This window comes from Leptonotus elevatus, chromosome 1, assembly GCF_054856555.1.
Source record: "Leptonotus elevatus isolate MCC_2025b chromosome 1, RoL_Lele_1.0, whole genome shotgun sequence".
In the NCBI taxonomy this organism is placed as follows: domain Eukaryota; kingdom Metazoa; phylum Chordata; class Actinopteri; order Syngnathiformes; family Syngnathidae; genus Leptonotus; species Leptonotus elevatus.
In genome coordinates this window covers 28,843,796-28,858,261 of record NC_141239.1, presented here as the reverse complement: position 1 = coordinate 28,858,261, position 14,466 = coordinate 28,843,796, and the positions used below count along the sequence as shown (strand labels likewise).

Below are 14,466 nucleotides of genomic sequence, written 5' to 3'. Positions count from 1 at the left end.
CGTAGAAAAAACATGACAAAACTTTTTTTTTCAAAAATGAAATGTGTTTAACTTTAGGCAACATGGGCTGTTCCACGATTCTCCAATTCCGCCTTTGAGCACAAGGGGGCAGGCTCCATTTTGTGAGGTACTTTTGAGGTTTACTTCCTTTCCGGGGCAACGTCACAGGAAGTCACTTTCACACGTGGTTCAAACACACTCTCGATCGGTCGCTAGAAGAAGAAGGACAGCAAACTTTTCGACGACGCCAGATTCGTTTCTGGATCTTAACATGTCGGCCAAGAAGAGGAGCGCGCGCCCGTCGGACGCGGAAGTGTCTGGGGAAGTTCCCTCGGAGGAGGCGCGCGCACGCCAGATGAACGTCAAGCGTTTGGCGCTGTTGGGCGCACACGAGCCTGCCGTGCAAGAGCTGGAGGAGCTTGTGTTTGGTGACGTGCACGAGCCTCTACAGGTAACCACACGCATGAACGTCATCATGCTGTAAATAGGAAAAGCTGTCATTATTTTTGTGCGTATGACATAAGGATGAGGACGAAAAGGAGCAGAAGGAGGTGGAAGAAGAAGAAGAAATTTTGCTCCAGTCAGACGAGGAGACGGAAACGCGTTTACGTCCTCCATCAATTAAAAGAGCTGCTTGGGTTGATGAAGATGATGAGCTGGAGGAAGAGTAAGTGTGCGCGCGACCACGTGCGTGTGTGTTTGGGGTGGGGGTATTTTTGAATACCAAAACTATAACTAAACTAAATTTAGTGCCTTGAGCTGGACACATAGTTATTACATGATATACAGATTGTCCTTTAGCAAAGCTAAATTAATTAAAACAATTTTTTTTAGGTCTATAATTGCAAATTTTAGTCAATGAGGCTCAGGGTAAAAAGTGGAAAAATCACAAGAAGGACCTTCAAAACACACAAGGACTGATTGCTCTGTGCCACAATGGATTCTTTACTTTTCACGGAAGCTATTGGAGTGTACATCAGCATGTGCATGTGTGTGCTTCTCAGTGTGGACATGAAGCATCGTTTCCGTAGCAACCTGATGCGAGGACACGCTGAGGCCAAAATGAGCAAGAAAAAACTGCAGCAGAGGATGAGAGAGCAGTCAGTACACGCACACTCACACACATTCGTCACATGCACACACTCCAGTCACGCTCAAGCTTGTGTGCGCGAACGTGCGTGTTTGTCAGGTTTCAGAAGTCTATGGGAGGAGCTCCATGCTGGGCTGTCGGTGGCGGCAAAAAGTCGGTGAAAGGTATGCACTGCGAATGCAGTCCACGGGTTGCAAAAGTATTCACACCCTGCCCTTTAGTGCAGTCTTGTTTTTTTGACATGCGAATTGAATTTGTTCTGTGACCACACTTGTAACTCAAAACCCTCATATCTTAAATCATCTTTCTCCAAATTAATGAAGTGCCATTCATCTGTTCCAACCTCCGTAAAAAAACAAAAAAACAATTGGGTTTGAATTTAAGGAGAATTTGCCTAAATGTTGTACAAAATGAAATCATCTAGTGAAATTAAATTTAATGAATGAATGAGTTTGTGCATGTTTTTTTTTTTTGCCTAATTGTTTCTTGTTGTCAAGTAAGTTGAGTGCACTGCCTCTATGCAGCGCTCGTAACTCAAGGCAACACTGTACAAATACAAATACTTGTGTCAAAGTAGAAGTGCGTCCAATCAGCTGCTCACCTGCATGTGTGCGTAGATGACGACGATGATGACGACGAGGAGGAGGAGGAAGACGAAGACGACCTGCTAAGGAGGACGGGAAACTTTGTGGCGTCTTCGGACAGTTTGTCCAGCGGCATCCTCAGGGTCAGTGCTCACGTGCACACGTGTGCTCTTTGTATCACTTTGCGTGTGTGTCTGCGGGATAGCCCCGCCCCCTGCGGATTCTCCCAGTCGTCATAACAGCGACCAGCTGTGTTTTTGTTCACCTGGCGGTCGTCGCGTGTTGCGGCATGGTCGTCGTGACAACCCCAACATCACTGTGGCTGGTCTGTAAAAGTTGACTATCACCTCTCAAGATTCAAGCCGTGCTATTTAAATAATACAAGCACAAATCTTAATTTGAGTCTAGAATTTTCTGTGGCAGAAATCACATTTCTTGATTTAAAAATCGATAAAGATGATAAAGAAGATCTTCATACTACAATCTATAGAAAATCTACTGACCGTAATACAATCTTGAGAGCTGATAGTCACCACCACCCATGGCTACTAAAAAACATCCCTTATAGTCAATTTCATCGACTGAAACGAATATGTGATGATGACACTCATTTTGACCATCATGCACAAGATATGGAAGAAAGATTCATTAGCAGAGGATACAAAGTCAAAATCGAAATGAGTTGCTGATTTAACAAAACAAAGAAAGTTTAAAATCAACAAGCAGCTTCCGGAAGGCCCCCACCCTTAGCAATAAACTAGTCAAGAGCTATCTCCCCCCGTTTGCAAAAAAAAGACTTGGCTCAGTAAAACAACGGGAAACTTTAACTTTGGCAGCAGCACTAATATATATATATATATATATATATATTTGTTCATGATGAGAAGCTTTGTTGATTAGAGATAGACCGATATAGTTTTCTCAGGGCCGATACAGATAATTAGTAGTCAAGGACGCCGATAACTGATATTCATTTTCACTAAAAGGGAAAATATTGGCTTCAAAAAAAGATTTATATTACAAACTCCAGCGCTTTTTTTCTTTTTAGCATATGTTTATTGTACAAGTTTTAGGGTTTGTAAAATATTGGTGTTTTAAAAATTTGAAAATCTTAGTCAGTTGACATCTTTAGAAGAATTCAGGGATCTTCCAGGGGCAGTAGCACGTCTTCAAAAGTGAAATAAAAACTTAAGTAAATAGCTCTCTATTGTTTGCTACAGTAAATACAAATTGTATTGATTTCAAAATATCTACAGTATTAAAATTTTACTTCTCTTAGTTTTAATTTCAAGCAAAGACAGAAGGTGCAGAAAGTTCCCAGGGTCAGAAGCATCTATGAAAATTTAAATAATTAGTTCCCTGATTTCCCCCCAACACTTTTTTAATTAGATCTATTATCGGCTGTATGATTCTTCAAAATTGCCGATGCAGATATTCGTCAAAGTGCTGAATATCGGCACCGTTAATTGGCCCAGCCAATAATTGGTCTATCCCAAATTTTGATGATGTGGTTGTCGTGGCGACACAAGTGTTGACATTGTCATTTTTTGCGCTCCAGATGAAGAAGTGTTGCCACGCCAACGCTGCGCGGCCATCTTCCGATCGCCTGACGTCGGTCCAGTTCCACCCGTCGGCTCAGGTGGTCTTGACGGCTGGTCTCGACTGCTCGCTGTCGCTCTTCCAGGTCAGTAGGCGGTGACTCCCCAACAACCACAACAGGATTTTTATATTATTGGACCTCCATACTGTAGGTCATAAACTGAAAATACTTTTTTTTTTTTCACAGGTGGACGGCAAGGCCAACGGTAAGATCCAGAGTGTCAATTTGGACCGCTTCCCCATACACAAAGCTGGTTTCATTTGCCACGGCGACGCCATCATCGCCACCAGTCCGAGGAACAAAATGTTTTACATGTACGACATGATGGAAGGCCGGGTCACATTGGTGGAGCACGTCCGAGGTACGCACGCACGTGCGCGCATAGGCACCGTCAGGATTCACATGCACTCACGTGTATGCGTGTGCGTTCAGGGTTGCAGGAGCCTCGGGTGAAGGAGTTCTGTGTGTGTCCTGAGGGGGGCGCTCTGCTACTGACAGGAACTCGAGGATACCTGCACATGCTCACGCTCAAGGTGCGCGCTCGTCGCACTTTCACATTAAAAGGTCAAAGTTGACAAGTCCAATGTGCGTGCATGTGTGCGCCAGACCAAGGAGGTGGTGAGCAGCATGAAGCTGAACGGCGAGGTGGTGGGCGTGGCTATGAGCGGCGACGGCAGCAAAGTGTTTGCTAACTCAGGCAAGTTGATCATGTGACATTAACAATGACATCATCACAACGATTGAATAATGACATTTTGGCGGGGACCTCAGAGGATGGCGAGGTGTACGTGTGGGACGTGCGCAGCAGTCGTTGCGTCAGCAGGTTCGTCGACCACGGCTGTGTCGCCAGCACGGCCATCGCCGCGTCTGCGGACGGACGCTACCTGGCGTGCGGGTAAGACGCGCCCTTGCGTCACTCATTGTTGGTTCATGCCATGTTATATCAAAAGTTGTCTTCCCGCTTCAGTTCACAGGCGGGCGTGGTCAACGTGTACTCACAGGAGGCGTGTCTTAACTCAACCAATCCCACCCCCCTGAAGGCCATCATGAACCTGCTGACCCCCGCGACCGCGCTCACCTTTAACCCCAGCGCGGAGATCCTGGCCATCGCCTCGCAACACCAAGACGAGGCCGCCAAACTGGTGAGGCGGAAATATAATAGCCGCGACAACGGCCGAGCGTACTAATTAATGGCGATGATGTCATCATCAGGTCCATGTTCCCAGCCTGAGCGTCTTCTCAAACTTTCCTGTGTCCAAGAGGAAGTTTGTCTATCGAGCTTCCTGTATGGACTTTTCGCCTCACAGCGGCTTCTTCTCATTGGCTAACAACAAAGGACACGCCCCACTCTTCAGGTCAGACAGCCAATCATAAGCACGGGTTTCAAATAACATAACTTTTGGGGATATTTGAACCAACAACAACCAAATGCACATGTATGGCTGGCTTAACTAATTAATCTATTGTGTGTGTGTGTGCTTGTGCGTGTGCACAGGCTGCTGCACTACAAGAGCTTCTGAGGATGAAGAAGAGGAGGGCACTTGTCCAAAGTCACAAGACGCGCACGTTTATGAAATAAACTTCATTGTCTTTTTTGGGATGTGTTGAATTATTTGATTTCGAATGCTATGTTAGCATTAGCATAGCCCCCCTGAAGGCCTGACTGATGGTGTCCAGCTCAGCCGTCAATCACATCAATGACGGGACGCCGGCCCGACTGTCCATGTTAAACCTTGACTGCACCAGTTAATGAATGAGTGTCAGATACGCTTCAGTGAGGTGACAGAAGGCATGCCCTCACATGTGGGCAAGGAGAGCCAAGTGTGGCTCTTTCTCAAAATCAAGGTACTACTCTACATGGGTTATGTAAATATGTAGATGTCGCTGACATTGGGCCGAAACCTGATTTAATATTTCCCAAAAATGTATACTATTTGTCAGTCCACATGTGTTTTTGTTTTTACGATTGACCAATCTGAAGTGTTGAAAATGTCTTGCTCTCTGATTATGCAATATTAATGGTTGAAGAAATGTGCCGTTTTGAGGGTCACCTGAAAAGTGACGATTTTGGAGGTACGAGGCTTCAGCCTGACGGCAGTGATGTGTATGTTTACCTCAATGTAAATATGGTATAACCACATAATAAACAAAACGATCTGAAAAGATAAGAACACCAAAAGATATATGCAGTATACATGATGGACATATAAATATTATATATGTACGTATTTTACCATTTGATTTGCTTACAAGATTTGAGTACTTGCACAGGAGTCAGTCTGAAAACATCCCCATTCAAATGCAAAGCATATATGAAAAACTAATTCCAAATAAAAGTCCAGACAACGCAGCCGATCCCCCTCACAATTATTTCCCTCTGCCACCCCCTTTTGGCGGATTGCTAACTGACGGACTTGATGGTGATGAGTAAATCAATGTTTTTATTTTAACTGGGCCGCAAGCTGAGTCTTAATATAATTATTAATTTGTAACTGTACTCAACAGTGTCTACTTTATTTTGGCTTATGCTTTCATTATTTGTTGATATCATTTACATCTGTTTTCCTGCAATTAATATTCTAATGCTATTTCCCTTTTCACTTTAAATGTCAGGTTTTTAATCCAAGGTGGAACTTTGCATCATCATTTTTTATAATTTTTTGATTATTGTTAGCATTGGTACTATACTATAAACTTTATTATTAACGTCAAAAAGTATGCCGTTTTAAACTGCAGCAAATTGATAATTAACATAACACTGGCATTCAAGTATCCTTAATATGCACATATGTAATTAAAAATTGTACAAGCATAATAGACAATTTTTCAGTTTATTGTTTTTTGTTTTTTTGTGTTATGTATAATTAGCGACAAAGGGGGCGCCACAGAAGAAACTTGCGCAGGGCGCCAGATTAGTAGTTCAGGCCAACCCTCACATAGCTATCAGCCCTGAGAGTACATACAAGAGTGAAGTGTCGTCGTGAATGATGTTCACGCAAACATGTGCCCTGACCACTTTTGCGAGGCCACGCCCCCCGCATACGTCCCAGTGAAACTTGCGTTTCAGGCTGAGCAGAAACGCAACTGACGATAAGCAGGTAAGAAAACTTTTGAAATATTTTTTTATACACTTTCCAACATCGGACCTCACTTTGCTCCCCGTGTTAAACGCCTCGTGGGGGCAACGCAAAATCGTCACTTTATTTTGAAAGGAACAACTACTGCGGTGGCATAAATAGAGATTTAATGGTAGTGGAGGAGCTTTACTTTGAAAAGATGATAGAATATGAGGGGGAATTTTATTTGGGGGGGGGACACATTTTAATAGCACTTAAGGGATTTTATGTTGAAAGGAACTAATGCAAACAAATGAGTGAAGACCAGCAAGTACCTTTTATTTTTGAAAGGAATAGCTCAACGCATTGATTGAGTCTGAACAGATTTTTATTGTGAAAGTAAAATCCATGAGTGCATATATAGTCTTATTTTGAAAGGATGCTGGGAAAGACGGGGTGAGATTAAGTTAGCAATGCTAACGATGCTAGCAGTAAACTAGCACATGTTCCACCACAGCAGCAGAGGGCGGCAGAGGACAACTACACAGGTGAAAGGTCACCGCTCAGCTTTTCCCTTTGCCCCGCCCGGTCATGATCGAAAAGTCTCATTCAGGCCAAGCACCGCCTGTATGATGTCATCAGTGAACCGACTGGTTGGGGAATGGCGGTCATGTTGTCAAATGGTGTGTGCTTGGGTTTGTGTGTGTGTTTTAGTTGATTTCAGTCTATTTGTGTGTGTCAGTTGGTGATGCTTTGTGTGTACGCCCTCGGTACACATGCTGCCAATCAGATAGACATCATCAGAGTTGTCGGTCATGTGACAGGAAGTAGATGTTTTCTTGTTTGTATGTAAGTGCTGAGGAATGGGGCGTTGCCATTTAGGCACTTCCTGATTCACCTGTTCTTCCCGGGCTAACGCTAAATTTGACGTGTGTTTTTTGCTGCAGGAAACAAGATGGCAGAGGCGGCGGCGCCAGATCTGTTCACAGAACAGGAACTCACCTGCTCTATTTGTCTTGACCTCTTCATTGACCCTGTCTCCACGCCATGTGGACACAACTTCTGCCAGGTACATGCCAACAACACGCATGCATTAGCGTCACAGGTGCTTAGCCCTAGTCTGCCACATCACTACTTGGTTAGCATGCTAGCGTAGTATCAGTGTCTTATTTGACTGTGTGCTTAGTGTTCTACTTAGCATCAATATATGACCTGACTGGTTAGCGTGCTATTTTGCTAGCATAGCATCTATGTGTCACATGACTGGATAGTGGACAGGCTTAGCTTTATTGTGTTAACATGTTAACTTAGCATCAAAGTGTCACGTGATTAGGTCCCATGCCTGTTTGGTTAGCATGCTACCTTAGCATCAGTTTTTCTCATAACTGTATGTTTAGCATGCTAGATTAGCATCAGTGTATCATTTGACTGACTGTTTTGTTAGCATGCTAGCTTAGTGTGTCCCATTACTCTTTGGATAGCATGCTAGCTTTCCTAACCTGTGTGTATGCTGCTTTTTTTATAGGCCTGTATTGGTGGCTACTGGGCGTCGACTGCGACATGTACGTGTCCGCTGTGCAAACATGCCTTTGAAGAACGTCCTCAACTGAGCATCAACAAAGTTTTTGCTATGATCACGGAGAATTACAAAATTTCACGCTACGGTGCCGCCGCCGCCACCATATCCAGTACGCCGTCCAGCAACAGCAACCCGTTTGTGACGGCGTCCAATGAGGACGTGGTTTGGTGCGATGTCTGCACGGGAATCAAGCAGCCGGCCGTCAGCTCCTGCTTGACGTGCACGGCAGCGTACTGCAACGAACACATCAAACCGCATCACAACACGCCGTTCTACGCCAAGCATCCTCTTATGGACCCGCAAGAGGCGCTCAGGGGACGCACCTGTAAGCTACACCGACGCCTACTGGAGGTGAGAGTATGGACACCAAAGGGTGACAACAGACAAGGTCATACATGATACATCATACTTGATCACATGTTCACAGGGGAACATCAACGATCATAGATGATTCATGAACAGGCGTAATTATAATACCTGAACACACTACACAGTGGTGTCTTGAGATACGAGTGACCAACTTATGTTTTGAGATACAAGCCATCATTCAAACGATTATTAGACTCACATCAGCAATTTGGCAAATAGAGGACAATCCCAAACAACTGCTTAAAGAAAGGCCCCACTCACTTAATGCTAATGCTCTATGTTGCGGTGCTTCAACCATTTTAAGTGACAGTGTGTAATCTTTAGCAGCATCTAGTTGTGAACAATAATGTGCAAAAAAACAGTCCTATCACATCAACATACTTCAATTCTTCACCACTGTCAGCCTGGAAATAAGTTTAATACTTTCAAAATAAAGGACTGTGGTTAAGGTTGGGATTATGCTACAGAGACTCAAAGTTAACAACGCAAGCCTGCTCTTACACATGCTCTTACACAGAAATGTAAATAATTTGCACAAAAGTCACATTTAGGTGTTTTGATAAAGGCTGACAAAATAAGATTAACGATAATACAATAAGTATAGTCTTTTGGACTTGTTTTCAGATTAGTCACTTTCTGTTTTCTTCTATATGTGTTCAAACAATAAGCATCTCCTCACTATGTCTGGTCCAACTCCTCTCAATGGTTGAGCAACAATGTGTGGACAGATAATGTAGCAGTAGCTATCCATCCATCCATCCATTTTCTACCGCTTATCCGTGGTCAGGTCGCGGGGGCAGCAGGTTTAGCAGTGAAGCCCAGACTACCCTCTCCCCAGCCACTTCAACCAGCTCCACCGGCGGGACCCCAAGGCGTTCCCAGGCCAGCCGAGAGACATAGTCTCTCCAGCGTGTCCTGGGTCGTCCCCGGGGCCTCCTGCCGTTGGGACATGGCAGAAACACCTCTCCACGGAGGCGTCCAGGAGACCGCCGAACCAGATGCCCAAGCCACCTCAGCTGGCTCCTCTCAACGCGAAGGAGCAGCGGCTCGACTGAGTCCCTCCCGGATGAGCGCGCTTCTCACCCTAAATCTATGGTAGAGCCCGGACACCCTATGGAGGAAACTCATTTCGGCCGCTTGTATCCGGGATCTTGTTCGTTCAGTCACGACCCACAGCTCGCTCTACGGAAACCGCTCGGCATCCATTACGCAGTCAGTGTGAACTCGGCGTAAGGGTTATGAACAGAATCTGTGACAAAGGGCAACCTTGGCGGAGTCCAACCCTCACTGGAAACAAATCCGACTTGCTGCTGGCAATGCAGACCAAACTCTGACACAGGTCATACAGGGACCGAACAGTACGTATATCAAGGGGCTTGGTACCCCGTACTCCCAAAGCACCCCCCACAAGACTCCCCGAGGGACACGGTCTAATGCCTTCATCAAGTCCACAAAACACATGTAGACTGTTTGGGCGAAATCCCATGCACTCTCAAAGACCCTGCTGAGGTTGTAGAGCTGGTCCACTGTTCCACGGCTGGGACAAAAATCACACTGCTCCTCCTGAATCCGAGATTCGACTTCCCGACGGGACGTCCTGTCCAGCACCTCTGAATAGACCTTACCAGGGAGACTGAGGAGTGTGATCTCTCTACAGTTGGAACACACCCTCCGGTTCCCCTTCTTAAAAAGGGGAACCACCACCCCATTCTGCTAATTCAGAGACACTGTCCCCGATGTCCATGCGATGTTGTAGAGGCGTGTCAACCACGACAGTCCCACAACATTCAGAGCCTTTAGAAACTCCGGGTGGATCTCATCCACCCCCGGGGCCTTGCCACAGAGGAGCTTTTTAACCACCTCAGTGACTTCTACCACAGAGATAGGAGAGCTCACCTCGGAGTCCCCAGACTCTGCTTCCTCAAAGGAAGGTGTGTCTGCGGAAAAATCGAGGTCTTCGAAGTATGCTCCCCACCGATTCACAACGTCCCGAGTCGAGGTCAGCAGCACCCCATCTCCACTATGCACAGTGTTAATGGTGCACTGCTTCCCCATCCTGAAACGCCGGATGGTGGACCAGAATTTCCTTTAAGCCGTCCGGAAGTCATTTTCCATGGCCTCACCGAACTCCTCCCACGCATGAGTTTTTGCTTCAGCAACCGCCGAAGCTGCATTTTGCTTGGCCAGCCGGTACCTGTCAGCTGCATCCGGAGTTCCAAAAAGGCCCGGTAGGACTCCTTCAAAATCCCTTACCGGTGGTGTCCATCAGAGGGTTCGAGGATTGCCGACCACCTTACAGCCACAGCTCCAATCGGCCGACTCCACATTGGAGGTGCGGAACTTAGTCCACTCTGACTCAATGTCTCCCACCTCTCCCGGGACAAGGGAGAAGCTCTGCCAGAGGTGGGCGTTGAAACTCTTTCTGACAAGGGATTCTGCCAGACGTTCCCAGCAAACCCTCACAATACGTTTGGGTTTACCAGGTCTGACTGGCATCCTCCCCCGCCATCGGAGCCAACACGCCACCAGGTGGTGATCAGTTGACAGCTCCGCCCCTCTCTTCACCAGAGTGTCCAGAACATAAAAAACAGAAATCCGATGACACAACCACAAAGTCGAGCATTAAACTGTGGCCCAGGGTGTCGTGGTGCCAAGTGCACATATGGACACCCTTATGCTTGAACATGGTGTTTATGGACAATTCGTGACGAGCACAGAAGGCCATTAACAAAACCTCACTCGGGTTCTGATCAGGGGGGCCGTTCCTCCCAACCACGCCCTTCCAGGTCTCACTGTCAATGGCCATGTGAGCGTTGAAGTCCCCCAGCAGAACGAGGGCGTCCCCAGGGGGAGCGGAGCGCTCTCCAGCACACCCTCCAAAAAGCGTGGATACTCTGAACTGCTACTTGGTGCATAGGCACAAACAACAGTCAGGACCCGTCCCCACACCCGAAGGCGGAGGGAGGCTACCTTCTCATCTACCGGGGTAAACTCCAACGTACAGGCACCAAGCAAGGGGGGAATAAGTATGCCCACCCCTGCTTTGCGCCTCTCACCGTGAGCAACTCCAGAGTGGAAGAGAGTCCAACCCCTCTTGAAACGACTGGTACCAGACCCCAAGCTGTGTGTGGAAGAAGTCTGAACTTCTCGGCCTCACACACCAGCTCGGGCTCCTTTCCCGCCAGAAAAATCACACAACCCATGAGTGCAATGACATATCCGTGCGTTCAACAAAGTCTTCTTACATCGGAATATGCATTTTTGTTTGAATTGTGAAAAGGGAAACCCCAGGAAGCTATGAGCTTATTAAACAGGGGTCAAGGCCATCACCCTAAGTGCAGTATATTAACTAATAAATAATGTATGTCATAATTAATAACAAGTGGTCAATCTATAGATATATTTATAAAGTACAAAATAGCTTCTTGTGTGGCCAAACAATGTGATATATGGGTTTCATTTCAGATAGATGAAATAAAACCTATTGGAATAATTGAAAGATTTGATTTGATTCGAAGCGAGGAGAGAAAGCAATCACCGTACCACAATATCAATCAACAATATATTTCTCCATAAGTTGAGTCTTTAGTTTTCTTTTGAATATTGATAGGGAAGCAGATAGTTTGATAATGCTGTCCAACTTATTCCATCGGTCAGGGCCTCTAAAAGTTATGCATTTTGGTATAAATTGATTTCAGGGGGCTTTAGAATACCATATTTGAGGAAAAGTGTTGGAGAATTATGCAAGGACTATGAGATGGCTCTTGTGGCTTTTTTCCTTTCATGTCAGTAGTTTTGCAGTGAAAGTAGGGTACGTATTGTTCCAAATAATGTTACAATAATTTAGATGTGGCTCAAATAAGGATTTATAAAGTGGCAGTAGTTCTTCTATTGGTAAGATACTACTTTTAAAAGTAGTCCTACAATGTTGGACTTTTTTTTCTTTTTTTTTATAATCTCGTCAATGTGTTTCCTAAAATTAATACATGAATCTATATAGACTCCTAGAAAGTTAGTAGAATCAACTTTTTTAATAGTGATACCATCGTTAGCCACATTCATAACTGGATCTGTAATCTTATGACTGCCAGTATGGAAGACCATATAGGAAGTCTTCCTAATATTTAGTGATAATTTGTTACACTTGAACCAAGTATTAACCTTGCCTAACTGCTCATTTAACAGTTTGTCCAGCTGATCAATACTTTTATTGGACATAAATAAATTTGTGTCATCTGCAAAGATTATTTTGCGAGTATCACTGGAGCAAAATCGTTAATGTAAATAATGAAAAATAGGGACCCGATTCATCCTTTCAGTGGGAGAGGAGAAGATTTGAGGTCCAAGTGTTTTGAGTTAAGAGTGCGACCACAGAATAATCCTATCAGTCGTATGTGTTCATATGTGAAGATGCGTGACAATGGTGTGTTGACGTTCAGGTGTTCTGTCGGACATGTCAGCGTTGCATTTGTGCCATCTGCGTGCTGGAGGAGCACCGAACTCACCAGACCGTGTCGGTCCAGACAGAACGACTCAGTAAACAGGTACCACGCCTTCGCACACACGCACTTCCTTTTGACCTCTCACAATTCACCATGCGGGTGCGTATGTAGAAATACGTGGCAAGGACGGAGCAGGAGATCTTGAACCGGATGAAGGACAAGGAGATGATCCTGGCAGAACTGAAGACAAAGATGGACGGGGTCAAGGTCCGTCTTTGTTTGCCAACCCGTGTTACAAGTGTTACTAACACGCTAACGTGCTAATGTCAGACTTACGGCGAGCGAGAGCGTGGTGAAGTGGAAACGCTGCTGGATGAGGCAGCTGCCTCCCTGGACCGCCTGCGAGCCCAGGTGGTGGGTGGAGTCCAGCAGCAGATGGGGGCGGTCCTGGCCAGGGGTGAGTGGCAAGTCGGCCAACTGGAGGCGGAGCTCGGACAGCTGACGGACAGACGGGCCCAGCTGGAGGCTCAGGCTGTCAGTCAGGACCACATTGGATTCCTACAGGTCAGACAGGAACTCAGGCGACGGAGGTGACGTCTGTAATGTCAGCTGACCTTTGACCTGTGCACTCCACTCAGAGCTTTTCAGAGACAACAGCGCCGTTGGGCTCGGATGAGCCCATCGACGTGGACAACCTGGACCTCAACCTCCACTTCCACCTAGGCGGAGTCAAGGCGGTGCTGGCCGAAGTCCGTGACAAAATGGAGGACGCCAGGCTGGGCGGCGGCGGGGGCGGCACCAGAGGATCCGTGGCTTCCCGTGAGCGGCGCCGTCGGACGGACCCCCGCTGCCTCAACTCAACCCACTCACTTGCTGTGTGTTGCAGTGTCGTCAGTTGACCAGATGATGGCGGCGGAGAGCATGCTCAGTCTCAGAGGGAGCAGCAGCAGTCTGAGGAGGAGCCAGTGGTCACTCAGAGGTCATCAGCTTCATCATCACCTTCACAAGATTTCAGAGCGGATGAATTTGATTGCAGTGTTTTAATCTGCCAAAGGGAATATCTCACTGGCCAAGACCACTAAGCCAACTCGGGAGACCAAACTATCGATATTTAGTCTCTGCGATGTCTTCGAGACCTGCTGGAGACTCGGGGAAAAAAATTCCATAAAAAAATTGAATTGTGCCGAGACTGGAGTTGCCATCAGGTCGCCAGTGAGATAGGCCCTTAAGTCAAGCTTTTATTGTGAAAGGGAGACTGACGCAGGCTTCCATTTTCCTTTCAGACCCGAAGAAGATGAAGCCGGTGTCTGGTGCGTATGTCAAACATTCAGACCGTGTCATCAACTTAATCAAATTAATTTCACCGACTAAAAGTGAATTTGTGTTGTGTTGGGGTTTCACAGGTCACAAAAAGGCTCGCGTGTACATGGGTGAGGACCTTTGACCTTTCATGATGTCATCACTAGCGCTATGTTAGCATCGGCAAGACTAACGGCGGCACGTTGCGCTCTTGTTGGCGTTCAGAGGACGTGACCTTGAACCCGATGACGGCGTACCCGTTCCTGATCCTGTCGGAGGACAGGAAGCAGTTTAAACGAGGCGAGAAGCTGCAGTTTTATCGCAACAGTCAGCATCGATTTGACGTGTGGTCGTGCGTCAGCGCCAAGGAAGGATACGCCACTGGACGACACTACTGGGAGGTCTGTCTGACTGTGTGTCTCTGTGTGTGAGCGTGAGGCTGTGTGC

General features: G+C 46.3%; 2 protein-coding genes across 2 annotated transcripts in view; both read left to right on the top strand.

The window, feature by feature from the left end:
- Window positions 1-171: 171 nt before the first annotated feature.
- Window positions 172-4,869, top strand: utp18 (UTP18 small subunit processome component). Its single transcript, XM_086076935.1, has 13 exons — window positions 172-451; window positions 525-667; window positions 1,005-1,100; window positions 1,190-1,254; window positions 1,708-1,817; window positions 3,233-3,358; window positions 3,461-3,635; window positions 3,707-3,807; window positions 3,881-3,966; window positions 4,041-4,169; window positions 4,242-4,416; window positions 4,487-4,629; window positions 4,770-4,869. The coding sequence occupies exons 1-13, from the start codon at window positions 272-274 to the stop codon at window positions 4,792-4,794; spliced, it is 1,554 nt and encodes a 517-aa protein (XP_085933061.1). The 5' UTR covers window positions 172-271; the 3' UTR covers window positions 4,795-4,869.
- Window positions 4,870-6,908: 2,039 nt separating this feature from the next.
- Window positions 6,909-14,466, top strand: part of btr30 (bloodthirsty-related gene family, member 30) — a 10,220-nt gene continuing 2,662 nt past the window's right edge. Inside the window, exons 1-11 of the mRNA XM_086089522.1 lie at window positions 6,909-7,013; window positions 7,278-7,399; window positions 7,856-8,260; window positions 12,718-12,822; window positions 12,892-12,987; window positions 13,051-13,284; window positions 13,359-13,539; window positions 13,607-13,699; window positions 14,004-14,030; window positions 14,124-14,150; window positions 14,245-14,420. Coding sequence (XP_085945648.1) covers window positions 6,992-7,013; window positions 7,278-7,399; window positions 7,856-8,260; window positions 12,718-12,822; window positions 12,892-12,987; window positions 13,051-13,284; window positions 13,359-13,539; window positions 13,607-13,699; window positions 14,004-14,030; window positions 14,124-14,150; window positions 14,245-14,420 — 1,488 coding nt within the window. The 5' untranslated portion in view covers window positions 6,909-6,991. The remainder of the gene's footprint in view (window positions 7,014-7,277; window positions 7,400-7,855; window positions 8,261-12,717; window positions 12,823-12,891; window positions 12,988-13,050; window positions 13,285-13,358; window positions 13,540-13,606; window positions 13,700-14,003; window positions 14,031-14,123; window positions 14,151-14,244; window positions 14,421-14,466) is intronic.

Excerpts from the sequence above, each read along its gene's own strand:
- utp18 (XM_086076935.1), top strand. The coding sequence starts at position 272 with ATGTCGGCCAAGAAGAGGAGCGCGCGCCCGTCGGACGCGGAAGTGTCT. Across the intron at positions 3,808-3,880 it reads TGCACATGCTCACGCTCAAG|ACCAAGGAGGTGGTGAGCAG; the intron begins GTGCGCGCTCGT and ends TGTGTGCGCCAG. Across the intron at positions 4,630-4,769 it reads GGACACGCCCCACTCTTCAG|GCTGCTGCACTACAAGAGCT; the intron begins GTCAGACAGCCA and ends GCGTGTGCACAG.